The 12,249-nt window shown below is 39.7% G+C and overlaps 1 protein-coding gene across 2 annotated transcripts in view; it reads right to left on the bottom strand.

Annotated features, from left to right (window-relative positions):
* Positions 1-7,138: 7,138 nt before the first annotated feature.
* Positions 7,139-12,249, bottom strand: part of LOC143274758 (spliceosome associated factor 3, U4/U6 recycling protein-like) — a 42,193-nt gene continuing 37,082 nt past the window's right edge. Inside the window, exons 21-23 of one of the 2 annotated variants that reach the window (XR_013053304.1) lie at positions 11,436-11,590; positions 9,170-10,249; positions 7,139-9,009 (exon numbers count right to left, since the gene is read on the bottom strand). Coding sequence is in view for 1 of the 2 variants with exons in the window: in XM_076578676.1 (XP_076434791.1) it covers positions 10,051-10,249; positions 11,436-11,590 (354 nt within the window). In the remaining variant the exon portion in view is untranslated. Of the gene's footprint in view, positions 10,250-11,435; positions 11,591-12,249 lie in introns of both variants that reach the window. The other variant, XM_076578676.1, reaches the window with a different exon arrangement.

Raw genomic sequence — 12,249 nt, 5'->3', positions numbered from 1 at the left:
TCAAAATGTATTTTGTACTTGCCCCCCAAAAAACCAGTTTCAAGAATTGTTTGCAAGATCTTCTGTTCTGAACGAATAGCAGTCAGCTCACGTTGAACTCGGACAATACTTGAGGTGGTGTCAGCTGGTTCAGCTTCATGTCTTAACCCTTTGAGCCCTGACCACCGCTTTACCGGTGGTAGAGAAAAATGACATAATGCCTAGCCACCGGTTGAGCGGTGCGTAAACACTTGTGTCGTTTTTGCTATTGGTTGACTTATATTGAAGAGTCAGTCAGAAAAACCGTAATATTCTGACGTCAGCGAACGTAGTACCAACATGGCCGCGCCTTTTCACTGTGTTTTGTGCATGTGCTTTGGATAAAAAATGATTGATTTCAATATAAGTCAACCAATAGCAAAACACGACACAAGTGTTTACGCACCGCTCAACCGGTGGCTAGGCATTATGTCGTTTTTCTCGACCACCGGTAAAGCGGTGGTCAGGGCACTCTTTTCACATCTGCCGTGACACATTGAATACCAATTATTTGCAAATTTTGGCTCAGGAACTCAGGCAGAAGGGTTAAAATTGCTCAGGAACTCAGGGCTCAAAGGGTTAAGTGAGACTGGCAGCGACTGAGAATAAATCGAGATTGGTGTGGTGGCTGGATGCATGGTCAGTGCTGGGTTCTCAGCTGAGTTTCCTGAGTTGGGTCCTCTGTTTCGGCACACCTGGTAGATTAAGGGTGGAGATTTTTCTGATCTCCCAGGTAAACATAGTGCCTGAACTCCCTTCATGTATACGCATGCAAAAGATCAAATGCGCACGTAAAAGATCCTGTGATCCACATCAGCGTTCAGTGGGTTGTGGAAACAAGAACATACCCAGCATGCACATCCCCCAAAATGGAGTATACCTGCCTTCATGGCAAGGTAAAAATGGTCATACACATCAAGGCCTGATCGTTCATATGATGATTTCAGCAACAAAAAGTTACTTATGTAAAAAAAAACAACAACAAAAAAACCAAACAAAACCGATGCCGTTTCTCCTTAATGTAATACTCCCTCTTTTTTCATCAATTTGTTTGAAGATACATAGTGTGTGTGTGTGTGTGTGTGTGTATTGCAAGGTAAGGATATCAGTTGTCAGGAATGTGCTAATTTGTGTAAATCTAAATGACAGATATTGCATTTGTATGCATAATTATGTATGTAAAATTTGCTTGATACTTACACGTTTTATCATTTAATGCACATTTCAACTATTGTGGTCATATTGTACAGCTGAGCCTTAAAAGTATGCGGTAAAGAAAGCAAAATTACTTGCAAGCATCCATTTCTGGTAGCTACGTGATATATTAACCCTTTTGATTGCTGATATCAAGTACATGCTCTTCAATGAAAGGCTGTTGCCTCACTGAGATAAGACTGAGATTAAAAGTCAGCATGTGGGTCACTTTTTTTTAATGTTATTATTATTATTTTTTTTTTTTATTATAAAGTTAAATCAGACATTTTTTTTGTCATGAGGGATGACTGGACAATACAGGTTTCATCCTTATTTTGTGATGTCTGTAGTGTATCCTGTATGTGGTTGTGTCCATTCCTGTCAGTGATTCTGTGCTGACTGCTATTGTATGTGTGTATGTTTTGTTCAGGTGGGTTATCTCCTCCTATTTTCTGTCATCGTTTCTTGTCCTTCGAGTTCCTTGCCTATCTTCTGACTTCCTCTGATGCAGCTTGTTTGTTGCTGTCTTGGGCTTATTCTTCCATCCTGCTGATACATTTCATCTTCTTCCTTGTGTTCTTCGACTGGTTGTTGCCGAGTGTCCTCTCATCATATGTTGGTCACCTTTATTCATTTGGACTTCTTCCTCTTTGATGGCATTATTTCTTCGCTCGTGGGCTGCAACTCCCACATTCACTCGTATGTACACGAGTGGACTTTTACATGTATGACCGTTTTCACCCCGTCATGTAGGCAGCTATACTCCGTTTTCAGGGTTGTGAATGCTGGGTATATTCTTGTTTCCATTATCCACTGAATGCTGACATGGATTACAGGATCCTCAACGTGCGTACTTGATCTTCTGCTTGCGTAAACACACGAAGGAAGTTCAGGCACAAACAGGTCTGCACTGATGTTGACCTGGGAGATCGGAAAAATCTCCACCCTTTACCCACCAGGTGCTGTTACTGAGATTCGAAACCAAAACCCTCAGATTGAAAGTCCAATGCTTTAACCACTTGGCTATTGCGCCCGTCTGGCATAACAGTTCCTTAAACTCAAATTTGCAGGGTGGCGGTAACTGGCCGCAACTAGTTTTTACCCCTTCTGCAGGGTAGCAATTTGCACAGGACAGGGAATCAGACCCCTGCCAGTCTGCACCAGTGGGTTACGGTATAGCATGTGTAACTAAAAATCAGTTTTGTCACTTAAAAGTTTATAAAAAATCATTCCTGCAGTTCAAATTTGGCTCACTGGGGTTCCGCAGTCAAGGTGTAAAACGATAATTTTTTTTTTTAAATCAAGAAAAGAGATTGTAAATGCATGCGTATATCATGTTCATATTTGTATTTCCACAGAGCCTTTTTATTCAATTGATTTAATCAGGGATGACTTTACAATCAGTAAATTTAATTATGAATTGGGCATGTTTGCATTATCCATCAACACATACCATGCTTTCTTTGTGTATCTATTCCTTCCATGCTTGGATCACATATCTATTCCTATCAGGCATTTCTTACAAGCCACTGCCTTTTGTCCATTAAAATATTATAGACCTCATTTTTGTTTTTGTGTGTGTGTGTGTGTGTTACACATGGGTAACTGTAGATGCATGTGCACAGTACTGACCAGTTGGGGAATGAATGTGTGTGTGTATGTGTGTTACGCACAGGTAACTGTAGATGCATGTGTGCAGTGCTGACCAGCTGGGGAAATCAATTTCAGCAGACTTACATTTAAGGAGCAGATTTCCAGTCTCATACAGTGGAGAATATAACAGAACAAAGCTCAGTCCTGTTCTAACCACAGTTGTTGTTTTTTTTCTTCTTTGTTTTGTCCAGTCTCTTTTGAACTGAGAAGGGAAGATGCATAGTACACATCTACCCACCCACACCAAAAAGAAAGGAGGAATACTGTGTTGCTTTGTGTAATGGAGCTTGTTTGTTAATAAAAAAAAAAAAAAAAAAAATCTGTTTAGAACAAAAACATGTTTATTTTTCAATTTTTATTTTATTTCATCTTTATTATCTTTAAAAAAAAAATCTCTTATTTTTATTATTTCTAAAAAATAAAAAAAAAAGTATTCATTTACCTTTTTTTTTCTCAAAGCCTGACTAAGCGTGTTTGGTTACGCTGCTGGTCAGGCCTATTCTAAATTTTCAGAACGATCTCGTTCCTTCCTCAAAGGACAAGTTGTTTACGTTTTTATTTGTATTTCCTTTTATCACAACAGATTTCTCTGTGTGAAATTCGGGCTGCTCTCCCCAGGGAGAGCACATCGCTACACTACAGTGCCACACCTTTTTTTTTTTCCCTGCGTGCAATTTTATGTTTTGCTATCGAAGTAGATTTTTCTGCATAATTTTGCCAGGAACAACCCTTTTGTTGCCGTGGGTTCTTTTACGTGCGCTAAGTGCATGCTGCACACGGGACCTCTGTTTATCGTCTCACTTGAATGACTAGCGTCCAGACCACCACTCAAGGTCTAGTGGAGGGGGAGAAAATATCAGTGGCTGAGCCGTGATTCGAACCAGCGCGCTCAGATTCTCTCGCTTCCTAGGCGGACGCATTACCTCTAGGCCATCACTCCACTTGTTAGTAGGGTCACTGTTATGCTGTATGTGTGTGTGTGTGTGCGTGTGCAGCTTGTGCAACCCAGTCCTGGGCTCCTGGATTGACCCTGACGTACAAAAAAATTCTGATCCCAAAGGGGACACAACTGAAAGATCAGACACAACGCAGCATCCAACACTTTTTATTTTAGTGATTCAGGTCTCTCGATTTTCTCCATTCATGCCAATAAGAAACAAAAAGCGTATGTGACAAGCATTATTTCAGCATCTACCTTGCTAAAAAAAAAAAAAAAAAAAAAGTCATTTTACACTGATGTAGCACACATGAAATAAGAAACAAAACAAAAAAAATGCTTTGTAACAGCATTGTTTCAACATCGTTAACCAATTATTAATAATAAAATGTCATTTTACGCTGATGCAACACACATCTGTTTCTTAAGAAAAATAAAAAAGTAAATGTGTCCCTTCATGAGCTCATCGAATTCAAATACCACGAGAAGCACACACATGGTACCAGCGTCGATCTTCAACAGCCCAACAATCTCCCCAAGTCGTCTAGATCTACGATATCCGCACACATGGTATGATGGTACATGTAGCAGTAACATGACTCTCCAACAGCCTCAATATCCAATACCATCACTGCACAACAGCCATTCATTGTCAGAATGACGAATGCACTGACAAACAGCTGTACACATCGTACTGAAACTTATCTCCAACAGTTTTGTAGTTGGTACTGTTCTGATAATCAATGATTACCAATGTACACATCGTACTGAAAGTTATCTCCAACAGTTTTGTAGTTGGTACTGTTCTGATAATCAATGATTACCAATGTACACATCGTACTGAAAGTTACCTCCAACAGTTCTGTAGTTGGTACTGTTCTGATAATCAATGATTACCAATGTACACGTTGTACTGAAAGTTATCTCCAACAGTTCTGTAGTTGGTACTGTTCTGATAATCAATGATTACCAATGTACACATCGTACTGAAACTTATCTCCAACAGTTCTGTAGTTGGTACTGTTCTGATAATCAATGATTACCAATGTGCACATCGTACTGAAACTTATCTCCAACAGTTTTGTAGCTGGTACTGTTCTGATAATCAATGATTACCAATGTACACATCGTACTGAAAGTTATCTCCAACAGTTCTGTAGTTGGTACTGTTCTGATAATCAATGATTACCAATGTACACATCGTACTGAAAGTTATCTCCAACAGTTCTGTAGTTGGTACTGTTCTGATAATCAATGATTACCAATGTACACATCGTACTGAAAGTTATCTCCAACAGTTTTGAAGCTGGTACTGTTCTGATAATCAATGATTACCAATGTGCACATCGTACTGAAACTTATCTCCAACAGTTTTGTAGTTGGTACTGTTCTGATAATCAATGATTACCAATGTACACATCGTACTGAAAGTTATCTCCAACAGTTTTGTAGTTGGTACTGTTCTGATAATCAATGATTACCAATGTACACATCGTACTGAAAGTTATCTCCAACAGTTTTGAAGCTGGTACTGTTCTGATAATCAATGATTACCAATGTACACATTGTACTGAAACTTATCTCCAACAGTTTTGAAGCTGGTACTGTTCTGATAATCAATGATTACCAATGTCCACGTCGTACTGAAACGTTACCTCAACAGTTCTGTAGTTGGTACTGTTCTGATAATCAATGATTACCAATGTACACGTCGTACTGAAAGTTATCTCCAACAGTTCTGTAGTTGGTACTGTTCTGATAATCAATGATTACCAATGTACACGTCGTACTGAAAGTTATCTCCAACAGTTCTGTAGTTGGTACTGTTCTGATAATCAATGATTACCAATGTACACATCGTACTGAAAACTTATCTCCAACAGTTCTGAAGCTGGTACTGTTCTGATAATCAATGATTACCAATGTGCACATCGTACTGAAACTTATCTCCAACAGTTTTGTAGATGGTACTGTTCTGATAATCAATGATTACCAATGTACACATCGTACTGAAAGCTTATCTCCAACAGTTTTGTAGTTGGTACTGTTTGATAATCAATGATTACCATGTACACATCGTACTGAAGTTATCTCCAACAGTTTTGAAGCTGGTACTGTTCTGATAATGATTCCCAATGTGCACATCGTACTGAAACTTATCTCCAACAGTTTTGTAGCTGGTACTGTTCTGATAATCAATGATTACCAATGTACACGTCATACTGAAAGTTATCTCCAACAGTTTCTGTAGCTTGGTACTGTTCTGATAATCAATGATTACCAATGTACACGATCGTACTGAAACTTATCTCCAACAGTTTTGTAGTTGGTACTGTTCTGATAATCAATGATTACCAATGTACACGTCGTACTGAAAGTTATCTCCAACAGTTCTGTAGTTGGTACTGTTCTGATAATCAATGATTACCAATGTACACATCGTACTGAAAGTTATCTCCAACAGTTCTGTAGTTGGTACTGTTCTGATAATCAATGATTACCAATGTACACGTCGTACTGAAAGTTATCTCCAACAGTTCTGTAGTTGGTACTGTTCTGATAATCAATGATTACCAATGTACACATCGTACTGAAAGTTATCTCCAACAGTTTTGAAGCTGGTACTGTTCTGATAATCAATGATTACCAATGTACACATCGTACTGAAACTTATCTTCAACAGTTTTGTAGTTGGTACTGTTCTGATAATCAATGATTACCAATGTACACATTGTACTGAAAGTTATCTCCAACAGTTTTGTAGTTGGTACTGTTCTGATAATCAATGATTACCAATGTACACATCGTACTGAAACTTATCTCCAACAGTTTTGTAGTTGGTACTGTTCTGATAATCAATGATTACCAATGTACACATCGTACTGAAAGTTATCTCCAACAGTTTTGAAGCTGGTACTGTTCTGATAATCAATGATTACCAATGTACACATCGTACTGAAAGTTATCTCCAACAGTTTTGAAGCTGGTACTGTTCTGATAATCAATGATTACCAATGTACACATCGTACTGAAAGTTATCTCCAACAGTTTTGAAGCTGGTACTGTTCTGATAATCAATGATTACCAATGTGCACATCGTACTGAAACTTATCTCCAACAGTTTTGTACTTGGTACTGTTCTGATAATCAATGATTACCAATGTACACATCGTACTGAAACTTATCTCCAACAGTTTTGTAGTTGGTACTGTTCTGATAATCAATGATTACCAATGTACACATCGTACTGAAAGTTATCTCCAACAGTTTTGAAGCTGGTACTGTTCTGATAATGATTACCAATGTGCACATCGTACTGAAACTTATCTCCAACAGTTTTGTAGCTGGTACTGTTCTGATAATCAATGATTACCAATGTACACATCGTACTGAAAGTTATCTCCAACAGTTTTGAAGCTGGTACTGTTCTGATAATCAATGATTACCAATGTACACATCGTACTGAAACTTATCTCCAACAGTTTTGTAGTTGGTACTGTTCTGATAATCAATGATTACCAATGTACACATCGTACTGAAAGTTATCTCCAACAGTTTTGTAGTTGGTACTGTTCTGATAATGATTACCAATGTACACATCGTACTGAAAGTTATCTCCAACAGTTTTGTAGTTGGTACTGTTCTGATAATGATTACCAATGTACACATCGTACTGAAACGTATCTCCAACAGTTTTGTAGTTGGTACTGTTCTGATAATCAATGATTACCAATGTACACATCATACTGAAACTTATCTCCAACAGATCTGTAGTTGGTACTGTTCTGATAATCAATGATTACCAATGTACACATCGTACTGAAAGTTATCTCCAACAGTTTTGTAGTTGGTACTGTTCTGATAATCAATGATTACCAATGTACACATCGTACTGAAAGTTTATCTCCAACAGTTTTGTAGTTGGTACTGTTCTGATAATCAATGATTACCAATGATCAATGATTATCTCCAACAGTCTTGTTCTGTTCCAATAATCAATGACTAAGGCGAAATTCCGCAGACCTGAAAAATGATGCCAAATCTGCATGTGAAGAAAAAAAAAAGAGCTGTCCATCCTCAGTCATGAGATTCACCCGACAGTTTTGACAGAAACCGTGGTGCCTGTACACTCGATGCAAAAACTCTGGGTCGAAAATGATAGAATTTGGAATGCAGTCCTGTTACAATGGAAGAAGAAACGCGAAGCAAAGAGGAAGCATGTATTCGTTTTGGGTGAACAACATTCTGAAGTTCAAGCAGCAGTAGCAGTGTGCTCACAATGACCTGATCTAGGAACTTGGCTTTGATGAAGATCTCTTCAACAAGGGAGCAATCTTCTCCAGTAATGGACCAGGTAGGTCTCATCAAACACTGCCACAGCCAAGAAGGGATCTGCACAAAGGCTGATAAAATCTGCATTTGCAAAGTCAAATGGTTTGCTCTCTTGTGCGAAAGAAAAGTTCCACAGCAAAATTTGTGCCAAATTTGTGTCCATGAATTTACGCAATGACAAAAAGATGGGTGCAATTTTTTTTTTTTTTTTTTCTGAAGTTTGCATACAAATTTTGCATCAGTTTTTTGGGGGGTCTATGGAATTTCATTTTAATTTCCAACAGCCTTGTACTTACAGTTCCAATAATCAATAACCATAAAAATGGCATACTTGAAATCAAACATCCATCTCATTGTCTAAATGCACTTGTAATCCTGGCACTTGATTTGGTAAAAAAAAAAAAAAAAAAAAAAAAAGCACACTGCACACATCCTTCTCTTCCTCATTTTACCTGCAGTGAAGCAGTGGTGTCTCAAGTCTGTGAAGGTGTGACTGCTGTGAGCATATGACGATGACATAATTATGAGTCAGTGCTGGTGGACTTTTCTGATGCCTCACCCAGCCTTTCTGACAGTCTACCTTCTCTCCCAAAACATAATGATAATAATAATAATATTGATAACAATGATCATAATTAGAAGAATAATAATAACAATAATAATAATAATAATAATGATGATGATCAATGGCAGTTGTACAGCGCATTTCTCCAAGTAACTCTGCACCCGGCGTGCTGGCCAATCACCCATTCACACACAGAAACGCCTGAAAATGACCAACCACATTCAACCACAGCACACATGCACCCAGCAACGAACACTATCCCTCTTGCCTGGATACAGCATTCCACTATCTCACACTGCTGCGTCATGGTCTTCAACACTGCTTCGCTATCTTCAACACTGCTTCACTATCTTCAACACTGCTTGGATATCTTCAACACTGCCTCACTATCTTCAACACTGCTTCGCTATCTTCAACACTGCTTCGCTATCTTCAACACTGCTTGGATATCTTCAACACTGCTTCGCTACCTTCAACACTGCTTCGCTATCTTCAACACTGCTTCGATACCTACAACACTGCTTCGATACCTACAACACTGTTTCACTATCTTCAACACTGCTTCACTATCTTCAACACTGCTTCGATATCTTCAACACTGCTTCGCTATCTTCAACACTGCTTCGCTATCTTACACTGCTTGGATATCTTCAACACTGCTTGGATATCTTCAACACTGCTTCGCTATCTTCAACACTGCTTCGCTATCTTCAACACTGCTTCACTATCTTCAACACTGCTTGGATATCTTCAACACTGCTTGGATATCTTCAACACTGCTTGGATATCTTCAACACTGCTTCGCTATCTTTAACACTGCTTCGCTATCTTCACCACACTGCTTCGCTATCTTCAACACTGCTTGGATATCTTTAACACTGCTTCGCTATCTTCAACACTGCTTGGATATCTTCAACACTGCTTATCCATCCCTTACACACTGGGCAAAATTCTCTGACAGACGAACCCAGGGTGTGGCCGTGTATGGAGGGCTTAGAATGACAGGCGTGGGAGTAATGCCATTGAAACGGTGCAGATGATGGGGCAGCTAAAAAAAGAAAAAAAGAAAAAAAAAAAGAAAAAAGAAAGAAAGTATGCCTTACAATCCCGCAGCTTTGTTTTGAAAAAAAATTAATCATGTATCGTACTCCTTGAATGAAAACTCTCGCAAGAACTGTCCACATCGCTTTTAAAAAACAACAGCCAAAAACACACATTCCTCTTCACCCAAAAACAACGCAGTTTATTTCAAGAGAAGCTTCCTCCTGAAATTGTCATTGTATGGCCCAAGACACTCATTCCTCTTCACCCAGAACAACACAGCACAGTTTATAAACAGAACGGCATAGTTTCATTTCAAGAGGAGTTTCCTGAAATCGTCGTTGCTCATTTTCGCTTTGGGCCCAGAGCTGTCCTGTGCCCCGCTGCCTGCCGCCGCTGCCGCTGAACTGCTGCTGGAGGTGGCTGAAGGCTTCTGGGACGTGGCACCGGAGCCTGGTCGCTGCACCGCTCTGGGCACAAGGGCCACCTGAGTTCGGGCCTTGCCGTGACTGCAAAAAATATATATCTATGCAAAAAACTGATACAGAATCAATGATATTGCTGCTTAGTAGCCCGGCTATCCACACACAGTGTCGTATCAGGGGTGAAAACATTTTTGCCAAAGAACATAACAATCTCACTTCGCCTTCGCACCCATCCCAGAAAAAAACAAAAAAAACAAAAACAACCTCTATAATAATAATGGTATTTATATAGCGCTTAATCTTGTGCAGAGACAAATCAAAGCGCTTTCGCACCAGTCATTCACACGCATGCATAACTCTAAAACTGTAGAAACTAAAGACAAGGAAGAGGCAGGCACGGGAGGCTATTTTGGGAAGAGGTGGGTTTTAAGGCCAGACTTGAAAGAGCTGAGTGTGGAGATCTGACAAAGCGAAAGAGGAAGTTCATTCCAAATGCAAGGTCCAGAGACAGAGTAAGAACGGCGGCCAACAGTCGAGTGTTTGAATCTGGGTATGCGTACACAGAGTGGATCTGAAGCCGATTGTAGTGAGTGAGATGGAGTGTAGAGGTGAAGGCAGCTGCAGAGATAGGAAGGGGCAGACACCTTTTAATTTTGACAGATACAATTCAAGCAAAGATTAAACTTCTTCAACTTGTACAAATACAATTCAAGTACGACTTCCAGCACATGAAATGCATCCATACAATGTATCTGTTGTTTTTAATCATACTTTTTTAAGCTGAAATGAAAGAATAATCAGGCTAGGAGAGTCAATGATTAACATACAATAAACAGTGGTAACTTTCTCTATGCATCAGGACAAGCCCGGAGCTTACTTTTCTGAGGAAGTATCTGGGTTTCTTCCTATGTAACTTTTAATTTACCTGTATGCTAGATGAATCGGTTGCACAAGCAGAAGCTGTGTAACTTGTGTATGGAGAGTTACAACTCTTTATGGTTTGTTGTATTTTTTAGACTGTGTAAAGCAGGTGCAGTGGTAGGAAAAAGGGTGCTTCTCACTTTTTATCAGCGATCAGTATTTTAGGGTCTTTCCCAGACATCTATATAAAGGAAAACATACATCTAAAAACATCCCAGACAGACGAAAAACAATCTAAAAACAAACAAACAAAACCAACAAAAACCCCAGCTTCGTTTGCATACCTGTTTTACACACAGACTACAGATATATTCAAGCTAACTCCTTACACATCAAACATTTCACTCACAATTCTGTGTCTTTCTTGCCACCCCCAAGGGAGGGAACTGGGGGAGCAAGAGCAGCAGGCTGTTTGCGTTGGGGCGGGTTACTAATGGCAACAGAGATCACATGATCTCCAATCTGCAGACCGTCGGTCTTCAAGATAGCATGGGTGGCCATTTCCTGAAAAAAAACAAAAAGCAAAGAAGTGTCGACAAGCAGGGAATCTCGCTACCTTTCAATGCCACTTGAGCCCAACCCACCATCCACCCCGCCCGTCTCGCAACAGTTTATGACCATACCTGTTGTGCAAACATACACATATGTATAGAGGCACAAAAACAGATTTTGCTCTTTTAACATTCACACACACACACACATGTACAACAATGTGGTGTCAACACACATATGTAACACTGTTTAAGAAGGAAGAAGACAGAATGGTTTAGACGCTTATCTGATGGGCGCCATAGCCGAATGGTTAAAGCGTTGGACTTTCGATCTGAGGGTCCCGGGTTCGAATCACGGTGACGGCGCCTGGTGGGTAAAGGGTGGAGATTTTTACGATCTCCCAGGTCAACATATGTGCAGACCTGCTAGTCACAGTAGTGCCTGAACCCCCTTCGTGTGTATACGCAAGCGTAAGATCAAATAAGCATGTTAAAGACCCTGTAATCCATGTCAGTGTTCAGTGGGTTATGGAAACAAGAACATACCCAGCATGCACACCCCCGAAAGCGGAGTATGGCTGCCTACATGGCGGGGTAAAAACGGTCATACACGTAAAAGCCCACTCGTGTGCATACGAGTGAACGCAGAAGAAGAAGAAGAAGTCCTCTGGC

The sequence above is a fragment of the Babylonia areolata genome, chromosome 29 (assembly GCF_041734735.1).
Source record: "Babylonia areolata isolate BAREFJ2019XMU chromosome 29, ASM4173473v1, whole genome shotgun sequence".
Classification (NCBI taxonomy): Eukaryota; Metazoa; Mollusca; class Gastropoda; order Neogastropoda; family Buccinidae; genus Babylonia; species Babylonia areolata.
This window is presented reverse-complemented; position numbering and strand designations above follow the sequence as displayed.